General features: G+C 56.1%; 7 protein-coding genes across 8 annotated transcripts; 5 read left to right on the top strand and 2 right to left on the bottom strand.

The window, feature by feature from the left end:
- Positions 1-720: 720 nt before the first annotated feature.
- IUM83_14357 (ACY1-like metalloprotease) lies at positions 721-2,270 on the bottom strand (the record flags this gene model as incomplete). The annotated part of the gene is made up of 6 exons (XM_067939098.1): positions 721-1,537; positions 1,623-1,690; positions 1,764-1,868; positions 1,938-1,990; positions 2,070-2,103; positions 2,175-2,270. 6 exons carry the CDS (start codon positions 2,268-2,270, stop codon positions 721-723), a joined length of 1,173 nt encoding a protein of 390 aa, XP_067787647.1.
- Positions 2,271-2,392: 122 nt separating this feature from the next.
- On the top strand, positions 2,393-4,074 carry IUM83_14356 (Cell differentiation protein RCD1; the record flags this gene model as incomplete). The annotated part of the gene is made up of 3 exons (XM_067939097.1): positions 2,393-3,231; positions 3,527-3,748; positions 3,834-4,074. The coding sequence occupies 3 exons, from the start codon at positions 2,393-2,395 to the stop codon at positions 4,072-4,074; spliced, it is 1,302 nt and encodes a 433-aa protein (XP_067787644.1).
- Positions 4,075-4,568: 494 nt separating this feature from the next.
- On the top strand, positions 4,569-5,548 carry IUM83_14355 (uncharacterized protein; the record flags this gene model as incomplete). The annotated part of the gene is made up of 4 exons (XM_067939096.1): positions 4,569-4,616; positions 4,753-4,905; positions 5,019-5,291; positions 5,351-5,548. 4 exons carry the CDS (start codon positions 4,569-4,571, stop codon positions 5,546-5,548), a joined length of 672 nt encoding a protein of 223 aa, XP_067787643.1.
- A 2,054-nt stretch (positions 5,549-7,602) lies between these two features.
- On the top strand, positions 7,603-8,538 carry IUM83_14354 (WRKY transcription factor 19; the record flags this gene model as incomplete). 2 transcript variants are annotated; one of them, XM_067939095.1, is made up of 6 exons in its annotated part: positions 7,603-7,743; positions 7,860-7,912; positions 7,981-8,014; positions 8,107-8,202; positions 8,274-8,359; positions 8,433-8,538. In XM_067939095.1, 6 exons carry the CDS (start codon positions 7,603-7,605, stop codon positions 8,536-8,538), a joined length of 516 nt encoding a protein of 171 aa, XP_067787744.1. The 2 variants fall into 2 exon arrangements, with proteins under 2 accessions (XP_067787744.1, XP_067787745.1); XM_067939094.1 differs by having other exon boundaries at positions 8,104-8,202; positions 8,277-8,359.
- A 1,834-nt stretch (positions 8,539-10,372) lies between these two features.
- IUM83_14353 (WRKY transcription factor 19) lies at positions 10,373-10,879 on the top strand (the record flags this gene model as incomplete). Its single annotated transcript, XM_067939093.1, has 1 exon — positions 10,373-10,879. One exon carries the CDS (start codon positions 10,373-10,375, stop codon positions 10,877-10,879), a length of 507 nt encoding a protein of 168 aa, XP_067787713.1.
- Positions 10,880-12,194: 1,315 nt separating this feature from the next.
- IUM83_14352 (WRKY transcription factor 19) lies at positions 12,195-13,475 on the bottom strand (the record flags this gene model as incomplete). Its single annotated transcript, XM_067939092.1, has 3 exons — positions 12,195-12,601; positions 12,777-12,828; positions 12,909-13,475. 3 exons carry the CDS (start codon positions 13,473-13,475, stop codon positions 12,195-12,197), a joined length of 1,026 nt encoding a protein of 341 aa, XP_067787642.1.
- Positions 13,476-14,104: 629 nt separating this feature from the next.
- On the top strand, positions 14,105-15,097 carry IUM83_14351 (4-hydroxybenzoate polyprenyl transferase; the record flags this gene model as incomplete). The annotated part of the gene is made up of 1 exon (XM_067939091.1): positions 14,105-15,097. The coding sequence occupies one exon, from the start codon at positions 14,105-14,107 to the stop codon at positions 15,095-15,097; it is 993 nt and encodes a 330-aa protein (XP_067787645.1).
- Between the last annotated feature and the right edge of the window lie 602 nt (positions 15,098-15,699).

Here is a 15,699-nt window from a genome sequence, read left to right as displayed (position 1 = left end):
GGGTCGCGTGGTGAAGCCGTATCCCTAACCGCATAGATTTGGGACACCTTCTCTAACCAGCCTTCGCCCAACTCGCGCCCATTGCGCCAGCCACCAACCGCACGCCCACGCCTTGCGCGCGACTGAATGCGCATGCCCGCGCACCTCTGTGGCGCCCGCACCGGTCCGAGCGATGGCAATGCAGCCAACCCCGCATAATGCGATTCTACAACGTCGTTCTGCTGGCAGTGACCACCCTGCTTGCAACTGCTGACGCCCTGTCGACTTCCGGCCAGATCACCTCGCTCGAAGCTTCGCAATGGGATCGTTCGCGTACTTCGAAGGAGGCCATTGCTACGTAAGAGAACAGATCGATGAGGGAGGAGAGCTATTTCTTTGGAGAAAGTTCCGTCCGTGTTGGAGAAGGTTCCCTCCTTATCGGTTGATTTACCCCCGCTGATCAAGAGGTTCAACAACAAGTTCGGAAGGCTGGCTCAATACAACGTTTGGATTTTCAAAAACCGAAGTCCGGAATGGGTCGCCGAGAATTTCCCCAACTTCGCCAAGAGGTACGAGAAATTTTGGGAGAACAGAATGGTTCGAGGAGGCAAGTACAATTAAGTGAAGGCTATCATCACAGTCTAGTCTTACTTTGGAAGTCGAAATCGCACTCCTTAAGTAGCTAGGCCTGGAAAGTTATCTTAACACGTTGCAGTGCACTTGACCAATTCGGCCATGGCACTATTTAAAGGCGAACATGTCCCAAAATACGCTCATGTAAACACTGATGCCGTGCAGAAATGTTCCCTTCGCCAGGCTTTCGTTGTGCTCATGCAGCAGGATCTCGGTCCGCTTCATCGGCGAGAAACCGATTGCTGGAACACCCACCTTACGGAGAAAGCGACTATCTGTAGCCGCAGGAAATGTCTCTGTCTCCAGCTTTTCCCCGATACCAGCGCAGGCGTTCTGAAAAAGATGCCACCACACGTTATCAGCATCCAGAGAGGTGATGTAGTGCTCGTGCATCGGACTCGTCCACAGAGCAAACCCCCACGAAACACCCTCGGCAGCGCACCAATCATCTAGTTTCGCTTTCATGGCGTTCAAGTCCATCCCAGTAGACACGCGGATATCAAAACCTGCGATGGCTTCCGTGGGGATCACATTGAGGGCATGGGTCTTACCCCCGTCTTGGGACACCCCGCTCTGCAGCGCCGTGATATTAACGGTCGTCACGTCACCGAGTTTTTTCTTCTTCATATCGCCGTGTTTGCATCCACTATCAGCACCAAGTTCCTTCTCCTGCTCGCCACGGAACGCTAGTGCCTTGTTGCAGATGTCGATAATCTTGGAGGTGGCCGTGTTCTTGATAAACCTGCTACCATGGCCAGTCGGACCTTCAGCTTTGACGTACACCCACCACGGAGACCGTTCACCGTAGAATACAGTGAACGCGTCACCTGGGTTGGCCAGACCCTCATCAAACGCGAACGCAAGGGGCATGATCGCCTTGAACTGCTCGCTCTCCAAAAGGCCCCATTCCTTCTGCGCCGCCAATCTCTTCATCCGGCACGAAGAGCAGGTAAATGTTGCGCTTGGGCTTAAACCCTGACAACATGAGGGCGTGCACCGCCTCCACGTACTGGATGCAAACACTCTTCATGTCCTGCGTGCCCCGACCGTAGATGCGACCATCATCCAGCACTTTTGCCTACGGATTACACGTAACCATTAGACTTTCCTCCATCTCTTCCCTCGTTGAAAACCAAACCAGAAGTTCTCACGTCGAAAGGGTCAAACTCCCAGTGCTCGGCAATTGCCGGCACCACATCGTAGTGCGAGTTCAAGATAATCCCCGGAAGCGTCGGATCTTCACCTCTCCAGGTCGCCTACAACAACATTAAACAAAGCAAAGGATAAATCCATTGCCCACCCAGATGCTTACCAGTTCCACGCACCAGAACGACAGGTTTGTTCTCCACAGGCGAGAAAACTTGCACGGGTAGACCAACTGCCACAACACCAACAATGGCCACAGCGTTGGTTCAAACGAATTAATCTTTACATCATACTAGCAACAGCACTATTACGCTCTCCCAGATACCCCCGCAGCCATTCCGCACACTAATCAGAACACAATAGCCCCCAGACGGTCAGCACTTGTGCTACGGCCTCCATCTACCCAGCGATTCCACCTCGTTGTAGCTGCCGCTGGGCCCCTCGGAGCTCACGGTGCGCAGTCGCAGCAGCTCCAGGAGCCTCTCCACCGGGTCCTTCCACGCCACGTTCATCAAAATATGTACCACTATAAATGATAAAATTCCACCGAAACTTCAAGTCGTGGATGATTTCATCTACAAGAACACCTATCCGATCCGAGACTCTTCTCCCTGTACAAGAACACTTGACGGTGATGGAGACGACCCGCCGCGCCATCCGCCAGGGGCGGCTGCTGGCGGCCGAGGGGCTCTACGCGCACGCGCTGGACACGTGGAAGGCGGCGCTGGGCGGAGCGTACTCGCAGCAGGACTTGGCCGCGCTCTTCGTGCTGTCCTGCAACGTGGGCGAGGCCTGCGTGGCGCAGTCGCAGGCGACGGACGGCGCCCAGGCGGCGCAGCTGCTGCGCGAGGCCCAGGAGAGTCTGGACTACGCGCTGCAAGTGGTGGAGCAGTGCTCGCTGCGCGGCGTGATCGGGGGCTACAGGACGCTGTACAGGGGCGTGCGGCGTGCCGAGGCGCTGAGGAGGAAGGCCGCGCAGCTGGCGGGTGAGCTGCAGCGAGCAGAGGAGGAGGAGGAGGGAGAAGAGAAGGAGAAGAAGGAAGAGAAGGGAGAAGAGGAGTTGGTGTGCACGACGTGTGGAGGTGCAGGAGGGGAACTGGAGGTGGTGCTTGATGAGAACGACGGGTACTTCTACTGTAGGAAGTGCTACGACGACTACTATGGAGCTGTGGGGGTGGAGGTCTGTGGTGGAGAAGAAGAAGATGATGATGAGGAGGAGGTGGCTGCCGATGGGGATATTGACGAGGTGGTAGAAACTGAAGTTGGTGTTGCGGAGACACACGAGGTGGCTGGTGCTTTTGACGACGGCGGAGATGTTGATCGGGTGGAGGCAGGCGAAGAGATGGCGAGTCTGGATAATGCAGACAATGACGGCCTTGTTACCGAGACTGAAGGTGGCTCGGAGGTCGAGTCGGGTGCGGTCTCAGAGCCGGCTGAAATTTCGACTGGGGATAGGAAACAGGATCGGATTCGGTACGAGCGAGTGGAGCTGGGTTCACTGGCCGATTTCCTGGCGGGGAGCTGCCCGTGGAGGATACTATCGGACAGATCGACGAGACACAGCATGGCGACCGTTCCGTTTGTGTAGCTGAACCGTTGGCGCCAATTTCTAGTGGTGCTAGCCGGACGGATGAATTTGGCCACGGAGTGCCTGACCAGGATCCTGTCGCCGAAAGTGAGGAGCGCAGCGGAGAAAGCGCCGAAACAAACCCGCCCGATTCGGATTCCGCGCGCGGAGAAGATCCGAGGTCGGACGAGGATGCAGCAGCTGTCGGTATCGCTACCGCTTCCGCCCCCCTGCCGTCTCCAAGAAGCTCGAGTACTCGATCGCCGAGCTGCTAGAGCTGCGAAAGCAGTCGCCCACCGACTGCCCTGCTGCTCTCTTGTCCTCCCCCGCGCGCGACGACGGCACTGCCCCAACTCCTGCTCGGCACAAGGCCACCACAAACTCGAACTCTCGGAAGAAGTCCAGCGCCAAAAAGCCCGTGAGGTAAGCACCCCGACACGTGTCCCGCCTGAAAATCCACTCGACTCACTTGCAAATCTGGTCTGTGCGCGCGTGCCCCACTTGTCAGATCATCAGTCGCCCCTAAGCAGAGCAAGATAGAGGCCGCTACCCAAGTGGAGAAACCCGAAAACGACGTTTCGCCGCTGCCGACGCTGGAGCTGTGCAACACGATGCGTACTGCGCTCCAGGAGCGGCAAAAGACGAGCGCCAATATCCACTGCAATAGCTCTGGGGTACTCGACTTTGACTTGTCTTGTGCATCCGCGGCCCATTTCCGCCTTGCAGCGGAGCGGGAGCAAACGGCCTGATAACGACAATGACCTATCCGACTCATGTTGCCCAAGCTCATCAATCGATTCCGTAATCAGCACCTCGTGCGGGACGCTGATTGGACAGTCCCTGCCCGTTACAGAAAACCGTCGGCACGCGACATCAAATGCGTCACCGCCATCTCGAATATTCGCTTCTTGCAGGTTGTCCCTCTCGAATGTATTGCTACATACAAATATCAAGTATAAATTGAACCCGTGTCTAATGGACAACATTCGCGGATTATCTGATATCGCGGGGTGGTGGCGCTGGCACGCATCGCGTATCGCAGGTGAAAATGCTCCGCGAGTGTTGGTCCCTCCTCGCACCACTCACCCCACACGAAGAACGAAGCGCGCGGACGACAGGCGAAGTGCAAGAGCGAAGGAGCCACCTCACCTTCATCTTCCCTGAACGCCGACCCGTACGCCGCCATGGGGAACACCAAGAGGCGTCGAGCGCGGAGCTCACGCGCAGCTTCCTGAGCTTCCGCATGCTCAAGGAGGCGCTGCAGTCCACCAACATCAAGGACGACGAGGAGGTGGGTGCGCGCCTTTACCTCGCGGATAAGTGGTGTTAAATTTAACACCACTTGGGCAACTTTCTCTTACTGGCAATACTTGAAGGTTAGGTGGTGCTAACCATGATACTTGTGTGGCTGTGTTGCCGAATCCCAGGCTGTCATGGTCACGCGCATGTGCGTGGACCCTCGCCACGTCGAGGAGTTCGAGCGCCTGCTGCGTATGATCCTAAAGACCACACACACCGTGGGCCACGTGTCCACGTGCGTGGTGCGACCTCCACCTGGAGAGTTCACCTACACGTCGATTGTACGTCTCTATCTGCCTGGGAACTGCAAATGCAACTGCAACTTTCCGCTTAAGGTAGTGCTAACCGGGTTAAGTGGTGCTAACCAACCTCTTATAATTATTGCCCCTTCCAGGTAAAATACTCGGGGCTGCAGGCAATGAGGCAGATCTACCCGTCCACAGTGGAGAGCGGCGTGGATTTCTACAAACTATTGGCGGCCCGTGACTCGCTGCTGCTGGAGCCGCCCACGTACCAGATCGAAGCAGGTTTCGGCACTTGGATCGAGTCGGACGGCAACACCAAGCCCATGAGGGGCGACGACCCTGAAGAGGACGACAATTTGGTGTACCAGAGCGTTCCGGGCCCCTGCTGCAATGATTCGTGCGAGAACCCGCACGGGTTGAACGTCCGGGCGTCTTTCGTGGCCCCACCAAAGATTTCCAGCTCTTCCGGCCGCGGTACCAGCGCAACAACAAGAAAGGAGGCCAGAAGAACTTGCGGTGCTTCCCGTGCTGTCGCAACGGGCGCCACGTGAGCTCGGGCTTCTGTGGAGACTCGATCCGAGTGCACGTGGCTGTGAGCCGCGTGACCGAGTCGGGAGGTGTCAAGATCTGTCCCATTCAAACGACACGACCGGCTGTGCTGGCCTTCGCGCGGTTTTGAACTTGGAGGGCACGTTTGACCAGACCGTGTCGGGTCCCGAGGTGTTTCCTGGACAGACTATCGAGAAGACGGACGTGTTAGCATGGGTGCGCGACAAGGAGCACCCGATGAACCCACTATTCCCGGGAATTCTGCGCGGCGCAGCGATGGAAACCTCGTCACAGTCGGCAATTTTGAGTTTAATGCGGAGTGCAAGGCGTGGCATTACGGGTGGACGGCGCCACGTGGACAGGGGCTCTCTGGTAGCGATGCACAACACGTGCTTGAGGTACTGTTCATGAAGCCCATGGGGTCGTACATGTACTGCCTTGAGCGTCTGCGCTCGGACGGATTTTCTATCTACTCCAGCCGAAGAGCCAGCCATGCCGTGACTATTAAGCCTGAGGCCGAAGCCTTCGAGAACCAGGAGACCGCTGACGACAGACATCTGAAGCGAAAGCGCACAGTGCGTGCCGAGGCTGCCTCGCCTTCACTTCGTGCAGTATTGCCGCCTACTCCGGCGTCACCGGCATCAACAATTGTGTCAAGCTGCGCTACCGACTCTCCAATTGTATCTCCTTCCAAGGAAGATATGACGTATGGTCGCCGCCCCAGTGCTACGCGTGTGACGGCGCCTCCGACGTCCACGGGCTTTGTGGATATTTCATCGCCAATGACAGACGTGCCGCCATTCAAGATGGAAAACATTTTCGGAGCGGTATCGTCTCCTATGGCAGTTTGCCCTCCGTCATCCTCTGTTCTAGTGGACAGCGCGTCATCGGGTTTCGATTATCGGGGACTGGATAATTTGATGTGCGGTGGAGGGATGTTGCAACAGCAACAGCAACCTCAGCAGCAACAGCAGCTAAATCGTCAACAGCAGCAATTGTTGATCAACCAGCAGAACCAACAGCTTCAGCAACACCAGCGCCAGCAGCAGGAATTGCTGCAGCACCAGCAGCGACTTATTCAGCAACTCGCGGAGCAGATGATGATCAGCCAGCAACAACAGCAACAACAGCAGCAGCAGCAACTGCACGTCGACCACCTGCAAGTTCCAGGAGGTCTCCAGAGCCACTCGCTGTTCCAGGAAGAGCAGCCTGCACGGCGGGTCGTTTCAACGGAAGAGCTGCCGTGGTCGGAGCTGTACAACTTGTTTGATCCCGCACCGTTGTCCCCAGCCAGCACTGACGATGATCCTGACCACGACGAGGAGAGCCTGCCCAGTCCGGGAGGCAGCCCGGCGCCGTCTTCGGCTGCGAGCTCGGGGATGGCGTCTCCCTCTGTGGCGCCAGGGCAGCAGGCCATTTTGAATTACTTATAACATAGTTCAGGGGTCTGCCGCTGCGGTGATTCAGGTCAAGTGAACGCACAGGGAAGGAGACCAGGAGTCTCCAAGACGACAAACGGAGCAGAAGCGCAAATAGGGCAAGACGACAAACCGAGCAGAAGCGCGAATAGGAAGATCCGAGCGCCGCCGTCTTCAGCTGCAAGGCAGCATCTGATGCGCTCGTATTTTGGAGGTATTTTCCATTAGCTGTTTTAGTGTGGGTGTTGTGCACGGTGAGTAGTGACTATCGCCACGAGGAATATCCACTGAGCGCATACATGTAGTACCTCATGAGAGAGTAAGAGAGCAGCAACCAACAAGGATATCAGCAACAGAAACACAAGCATTGTTTATTGTGTGCCCTGCAAGTTTTACATATGGGGAGGCCTGTGATTGGTTGGCTCAACGGGTTTGGCGGGTAAAACGCGAAAAACGCGGGTAAAAGTGGCGGTTCAAATGTTTTACCCACCACCTGGGTATAGTGACAGATCTATCTAAATCACTACGACCATCCCCAGATAGTCTCTAACTGCAGTTCCATATCCTTGAAACACGGACCTTCTGTCGATTGTCAAAGCCTCTTTTCCCTCCCCAAATTCAAAATCGGAAGGAGGAAGTCGCCGCTAGGAACCTTCAAGCTCCTCGCAGGCAAAAGCCGACAGAGAGTGCAACGCGAAACAAACGCAGCGCACGCAGCTGCCAACAGCGTTAGAGACTGGCAAGCTTAACCGCACACGCGACCGCCATGCTCGACTCCAGCCGACATGACGCCGAGACGTTCCGCGTGGCGGAGGAGCTCATCATGCTCAGCAGCCGCGCGGCCGCCGCCTCCCCATTGGGCGAGAGCGGCGACTCGCCCTCCAACATTTCAGGCTTCTGTGAGCACGTGCGTAAAGAGGATATACGTTTAGAGACGTTTAGAGAGGAGATGGGTCACCGTTTTGGTTAGAGAGGTTTAGACTCATTTGTTGCCGTTGCTGTTGGTGATTTCTTATTCTGTAGAGGACAAAGGGGAAGAGGACGCCCAAGGTGAAGGTGAAGGCACGAGCCAAGAGGTGCGCACTGGCACAATTTTTCCCAGTCTTATTTCCTGATAAACTGACGAGTTTTGTGTCAAATGTAGGAGTCTCCGAACTCCGGCTGCACCTTCAGCTCAGGTATTGTACAGCTTCATTTGGGATACTTTTTCTTGTTCACAGCATGATTCTAACTTGGTTGCCTTTTGCTCATATTTTTTTTTGTGTAGAAGGTGAAGAAGCGCTCGTCCCGTGGGGTTGCGCATAAGAGCAGCGATCGAGACAGCACCAAGCAGGAGTCTGCACAAGTAGCACCCGATCAATCAGCAGTACGTTCCCGTTAACGTATATATCTCTATCCTTGCCTGTTCTTAATTTGTGGGGTGCTTGTGTCTGGCAGCAGGACATCATCAACTCGCGTTGCGACGTCTCCCTTTCGGAGCTTCTTAAGGAGCACCGCGTTCGCTTCCGTCGCGTCCGTCGGCGGTACGAGCAGACAGCAGTGGATAGAGGAACCTATTTGGAGCGGAGACTAATAACTGCTGGTTTGTGGCTGCAGATGGAACATCGAGCAGCGCACCAAGAACCAGGAGTACCTCGCTCGCTTCCACGTGCAGGGGATCCCGCTCGTGCAGCACCTCGAAGCGTTGACACACTGGCGGTAACCAAACGCTTTTAGCCAGAGCAAGTGAGCACTCGGTTGGCTTGCTGCTACATAGTATGAAGGCTAGCCCATGCGGGTTGGTGCCGCTGCAGTAATCTACAAAACAAAAATCTTTGAGCTCAAATTCGATAGTTTGATTTCGTTGTGGATACTATCTACGCTATCTAGCTGGGTCATGTACATTCACTGACGGTCCTTGACTTAACTTCTTTGACGGAGCTGTTTGACATGTGCAATTTGCCGCAAAAAACTTTGTTTGGCGAAGGCAGAGCTGTACTCTTTGCTGACCCACTGCTAGCCGAGTACTGTCCTGCATTGCGAGCGTAGCATAGCATAGTGTGAAACCGCCGCAGCATTGCTGTGGCCGGAACGGGTTGAGGAGACCTCGGAAACGTGCATCCCCAATGTTCAGTTTCCGGACGCCGAACGTCCAGCGTGGCACACCACGACAGCTCACTCAAATCAAATCAGCAACTTGGCGACCAACTCACTGCCTCAACAGGTCGAACACAATGCAGCCATGGGTACTATACCAAGCGGCAATGCCATCTTGGTACGGTACTCTGTCCTCGGGGACATCTTGACCACCCACTCCGCAGCTGCTTTCCGACCTCGTAATGTTGCCTACTTTCTTATGCGGTTCTGGTGAGTGATGCGACGAACAACTCGCTTGGTATCGTGCAGGTGGACTACAGCAAGAAAGATTTTCATCAATATCTGCGTTTGGCAAAAGCCTGCGGCAAGCCTTTTGCAGGCAGCCATAGGCCGGCAAAGCCCGCGCGCTCACTTCAACGCCCTTGAAGCCCGCCCAGTTTCTGTTGGTTCTCAGGCATCCCAGGTGAGCTCAGCATGATGCAGGCAGACGCCGGAACCATTATTATACCGGCCGACTCGGCAACAAATAAGGTTATGTAAAGAGGCCGCATTTGCTGGCATTTCCTCAACTGCAACAGCGAACCAAACAGCGTTTTGTTTTGTTCAAAGCTTGCGTATTACAGGCGGTCTGTTCGCTGGTGCTGGCGCTGCGTGTCTACAGTACAGTACAACGTGCGCCCCGGCTCTGTCCCCATACAAAGCGCCATACAAATTTAGCGCTTCAGCCAGCCGCTTGCTTTTTTCTCACTGCGTTCTTCTTCCCTCAAACAAGAAGAAGAAAGAGCGGAGCCCGTCGACGGCAACACTCGGGCACCTAAAGCGACAGGGCGCGGCAACACGAGGACCAACTGCGGCGCGCGCACGGCAACAGCGGCCAAGGACAAGACGGCGCTCGAGATCGCGGCCAACGAGGCGCTCTTCGGGGCGGCGACGCCTCTTCGATGGGCAACTACGACCGCGACTCGCACCTGCGGATGCAGTTGCCGAGCCACCGAGTGAAGGCAGCGGCGCCCCCCCTCCAACACGAGCGGCAACAACCCCAATACAGGACCCTACTTCCACCACTTCCTGGAGAAGCAGCAGCGCCAACAGCTCCGCCAACTCGCTGCTGTTCGCCCCAGCAACAGTTACGCAGACGCGGCTCCACCCAATACTTCAGGCAAGAGACCTCGCCCCGGCAACATCAACAGCATCAGCAACAGCAACAGCAACAATAACGGCAACTTTTTAGGTGCATTCGGAGGTACCCGTCGCCTCCTCCTTTCGATGCGGACCACCCGCTGCCGGACTTTATCACTAACTGGGGGTTCACCAGTCGAGCTGGAGCCAAAGGCAACAGTGCCACCTCCACCGCCCCAATAGTGGGCGGTTCCAGTGCAACAACCACGAGCTCGCACAGCAGCAGCCACGTGACCACAAGTTCCAGCTTGTCAGGCATCGGCTCGCCCAACGCGGCCTCGATGTTCGCCAGCGTGGATTCTTTCCTGCCAGATTACGATTCGTCCCTTTACTCTCTTTGGAACGCCCCGGGGGGCTACGACACGGAAAACGACGCTGCTCAGGGACAGCAGCAACAGGAACAGGTGCAGCCTCCACTCTACATGGCCTCGGAGGACGAGCTGAAGATGGATTACCCGCAGCTGCCAGAGTTTAATCAGGATCTGGACTCGTACCTGAATGATACCATGGACTCAGGTGGACCATCTCCGACGACGCCTCTTGGGACGTCCACGGGGCATAACAGCAGTGGCATGATGAAGATGGACCATTTGGTGACGACAGACAGGAGGACAGGTGGCTCGAATTTGACGATGGGGACGCAGTTGGAGGTTACTTGCCCCAGCGGCACCGACCTCAACTTTAACTTCTACTGCCATGGCAACAGCGACTCCTGGGTATTTGAAGCGGGACCGTGGAGAGGAGAGCACGTCCGGACGGTCGGTGAAGAGATCTTGTGGGGCTTTTGACGATGCGTACGCTACTGATGCTCCAGCTAGCAGCGGCGCGGTGACAGGGACCAGCGCGAATGATAACGCCAGCTCTTTCAAGACTACGATGATCGAGCCGAAGAGGGCTTTGATGCCGTCGCTGGGGTCTTTCACACAGGAACGTCTTTTCTGATGCCGACGCCTGCAGTATCGAGTCAAGTGGAAGCACCCTCCCCGAGCACCGCTGTGATATCGACAACGACTGTTGTTACGCCGACGTCTGCTGCGTCTGACACAGCTGGCACGAAGGGGTCAAAGCGTCCGCGTAGTCGACAGTGCGAATTCCCAGGCTGCCAGAACAGGGCTCGATCGCACCAGAAATGCAAGAAGCACGGCGGCGCGCACCAGTGTGTTCGAAGGATGCACGAAGAACAGCCAGAGCCGCGGACTGTGCATCGCTCACGGCGGCGGTTCTCGGTGCACCCACGAAGGCTGTGTACGTGCAGCTCAGTCAAAGGGCCTCTGCAAATCGCATGGCGGTGGCGAGTACTGCTGTGGAGGGCTGCCGCAAGAAGGCCCATCTGAAGCATTTGTGTCGTACGCACGGCGGTGGTGTCCGCTGCAAGGTCGAAAAGTGCTTGAAGTGGGCACAACGCAAAGGCTGGTGCATGGCACATGCCAAGGAATTTTCGGCGACATGATGAGGATGGAGCTATTCGTCTGAGGTGAGGCCATTATCGGTGACCGGGTGGGGTCGTAGCAGGATCGACGCAGTGTTGGGACCAACCTACGGGTCTGCTTTCTCGCAGGAGTGGAGTTCTCTCTCAGCTTAATTTCTTATTGGAGGTGGAATATTATGCCCAGTCTCACTATAATATAGCGGTTTTGATGCAAATTGGAAATCGATTTGGTTTCACAAAGTTTTGCCTTTTGAATAGGTTGCAAAAGATTCAAATTCAAATACTTAAGTAAGGTAGCTAGGTTGAATAGCTACAGATAGATAGATACCTACGTTTCTGCTCATGGCGCATCAATCGATCGATGCCCAACAAAACTTTCCCCATGCTCCATGTGCCTGGGCGTGTTTCGACCATCTTGGTTTCTCAAATGTGCCGGGTCTCCTACTCACACCGGCATGTTGTCGGTGAAAACTGCAGCGACGGCGACGAGGAGGCCGAAGGCGCCGGTGACGGCTTGCGGCTGTCCAGGAATCCGTCGCCGATGAGACCAATGCCGCTCGGTTGCGTTGCAACCACCTTGGAGTGCGTCATGCACATTCCCTGACGCTGGGCCCACTTATCGCATCCGGTCACGCAGCACTTGGCGCCACCGCCGTGCTTGCGGCACAACCGCTTCAGATGCGCCTTCTTCTCGCAGCCGGCAACGATGCACGGACGTCCGCCACCGTGCATTTTGCAGCGACCGTGACTCTGCGATGCTCGAGAGCACCCAGGCTCCTGGCAACGAGAGCCCCACCGTGGCGGATGCACAGCCCGCGACTCTGCACGCTCTTGGTGCAGCCCGGACTCGAGCAGCGCTTGGACCCGCCATGCCGCTTGCAGCGATTGAAAGCTCGCGCTTGGCTCTTGCAGCCTTCCACGCAGCAGAGTTTGCGCTTGTCCGGCGAGAACTTGGGCTCCTGCACGGTCGTCATGCTCGTGAACGGCGCGGTCAACCGACCTCCTCCGCGCTTTTTCGCGTCGTGCATCGGCTCGGCGGCGCTGTACTCCAACGGTGAATTGTCACTTGGCATGTCATGAGCTGGGTAGCCCCTGGTAGAAGAGTCAGTGATGTCTCCGCCGATATGGTCGTGTTCGTCGGCGTTGCGGGCATCGCTGCGGTGAACATGACAGGAGACGCGTCGCGCGGCATCTCATCGTCAAAGTTGTCTCCTCTTTCTTCAAATTCAGGCGCAGGTGGCTGTTGCTGCAGGTACTGCCCAAAGATCGACGGAACAGGGCTGTGCACGCTGTGAAGAGTTGGGATGCCTGCACCCGCAACAAGCAGGCAGAATCGTAGTCAATAACCAAACGATAATACAGCGATAAGCACATTCTCGAAAACTTACTTTCGGGAAGTAGTCCGCAGATGGACGAATTGTAGACTGCAGTACCGGTGGTGGCGGCGTCAGCGGCATCGCCGGCGCGTAGTAGCTCGTCATCACCGACGGGTATTGCCCGAACTGCGGCGTGGAGAACTGTTCACTCGGCTGCTGTTGGAGCTCTGGTAGTGTCGGTGGCTGCTGCTGGCTCGGCTGGAGAAAGGCACTGCCCGAGAACCCGGAGCTCTGGGACGGAAAGAACGGCTGGAACTCGGTAGACTCCTCGAGCTGCGGCATGCCCAGCGAGCTGAACGACTGAAGCAGCATGCTGCCGTTGTCGCAGTTGTTGCTGCCATTGTGCGCACTCGAAGACTCCAATTTGAGCGACGGGATCGACGGCGGAGGCGGCAGTAGCACGCCGTCGCTGCCGAACCGACTGGGTCTAAAGATCACATCATGCTGTGGGATCTCTCGAGTTTCCTCGTCTTCATCGTCGTCGTTGTTGTTGTAGTACCAGTAGCGAGGCCGAGCTGGTCGCTGGAGAAACGGAGACTGGCTGCTCGGGAGTTGGAAGCGCGAGTTGTTCCACTCCATGGCGAACCCTCTGGACGAGGCGACAGATGCGTGAGGCGTGCAGTGTACTGTTCCCAGATTTCAGAGAACCGGTTGACGTGACGGCGCGAGACCTCGATCCGCTCCAGCAATGGCAAATGCCTCCAAAACCAACGGAACGGGAAGGGAGCGGAGAATTCTGCGACCATCGCTCTGCAACCGGCAGCGCGTGAAATCGCTCTCAATTCAAGCGCGGTCAGCGGACCTGTCCCACAAAACCACAGCACTGACAGCTACTGACCCAACTTTCGGGGAACCACAAAAACCTACAAAACCCACTTCAACACCGGTACATATTCAAGTTTCACGAAAATAAAACCGTCCACTACCCAATCAAATCGTTCCAAACCACAACATTCATGTTTTTAACCCCACAATTGAATTTGTGCGGACAGCGGAGACCGTGCTCCCGCGACCAAAATGGCTGCTCGACTCCTCCTCGCGCGTGCTGCAGGACGCCCCGCTGGGCCTCGCCCCTCGCGAAACACTGTAGCCCCTGCTCACGAGGCGGCGGATTTGGGCGCTTAGCCGCGAGCGCGTCCTCTGTCGTCCACCCGTTGGCCCGTCGTGGGGCTTTCGTGTCCACCCAGTTCCCTGGAATCCAGACGTCACTGTTCAGCTCGCTCCCGTCGCCCCCAGCGTCCGAGGACAAGCAACGCAATGTCCTGGAGGAACAGGGAGCTGTGCATCTTAAGACCGACGCGTTCGGCATTGAAAAGGACACGTGGGCCGAGCGCCACAGCCCCGAGTGGATGCTGCCGTACATCCAGATCTCCCGCATTAACCGTCCCGCCGGCACCTTCATGCTGCTGTGGCCCTGCTTCTGGAGCATCTCCATGGCCGCACCGGCAGGTCAGTTGCCGGACTTGAAGCTGCTCGCGCTGTTTGGTACGGGTGCCTTCATCATGCGCAGTGCCGGGTGCACGATCAACGATATGTGGGACAAGGACTTCGACAAGCAGGTGGAGCGCACGAATAAGCGTCCGCTGGCTGCGGGCAAACTCACGTATCCGCAGGCGTGGGGATTCCTCGCAGGGCAATTGTCGGCAGGGCTGGCGGTGCTGCTACAGCTGAATTGGTACAGCGTGGCCATGGGTGCGTCCTCACTCGCACTTGTCGCCGCGTACCCGACCATGAAGCGGTTTACCTACTGGCCGCAAGCATTTTTGGGGCTGACTTTCAATTATGGCGCGCTGCTGGGCTGGGCTGCGGTGCACGGATCGTGCGAGTGGCCCGTGGTGCTGCCGCTCTACGCTGGTGGTGTGGCTTGGACGCTGGTGTACGACACATTGTACGCGCACCAGGATAAGAAGGACGACATCAAGATCGGCGTGCGCTCCACTGCGCTTCTCTTCGGCGACAACACGAAGCCAATTCTGAATTTCTTCTCGACTGCTGCCATTGCAAGCTTTGGCACTGCGGGCTACATGGCGGGCTTGGATTGGCCATTTTTCCTCGGCTTAACTGGCGGAGCGGCGCACTTGGCTTGGCAAGTGAACACTGCCAAGCTCGACGACCCGCTTAATCTTCAGGCACGGTTTGCGTCGAACAAGTGGTTTGGCGCGCTCATGTTTGCGTCGGTTGTGGCGGGTAACGTGTTGTAGAGGAACATTAACGCATATAGCGCATAGACAATCTTGCCGATTGGAAATACACCAGTACTTTTACGTCGAACTGTACAGTCACTGTATCAACAACAACAGTCACAGATAGTCGTAGTACCCTCGGATATCTACTGCAATGCCGTGCTTCGCCCGGAACACCTCTGGATTTTAATTTGCGGACCGCACAGCATGCAGCAATAGGTAGATCCTCGCTGTAGTACTGCTATCGTCTTTTCTTCAATAACAGGCAATAGTCCGTTTAGTTGTTGCTTCCACTGTCCTACTACCCTAATCGGATCTACTTGTATTCCAGTAGTAAGAGCTAAAGCAGAACAGCATTGCAATACTAAATGGGAAGTTCGCCTTCACTTTTTACCAGTCACACTCCGAGAGAGCTTTGCTTGAAATTGACACTGTATTACTGGATAAGACTGGACATGGGTATGGGTCTGCACAAGGAACTATGCCAATAATACGGACGAGTTGGCTCGCGCGGACCGTACGATGTCCGGGTTATTCGTCAAATGATTTTATTACCCAAATCGTTGCACTTTCGAAACTTGAGTCGCACGATTTGATCGAGGAATATTGGCAATCCATGA

Source organism: Phytophthora cinnamomi (genome assembly GCF_018691715.1).
Source record: "Phytophthora cinnamomi strain GKB4 chromosome Unknown Contig58, whole genome shotgun sequence".
NCBI lineage: Eukaryota > Oomycota > Peronosporomycetes > Peronosporales > Peronosporaceae > Phytophthora > Phytophthora cinnamomi.
This window is presented reverse-complemented; position numbering and strand designations above follow the sequence as displayed.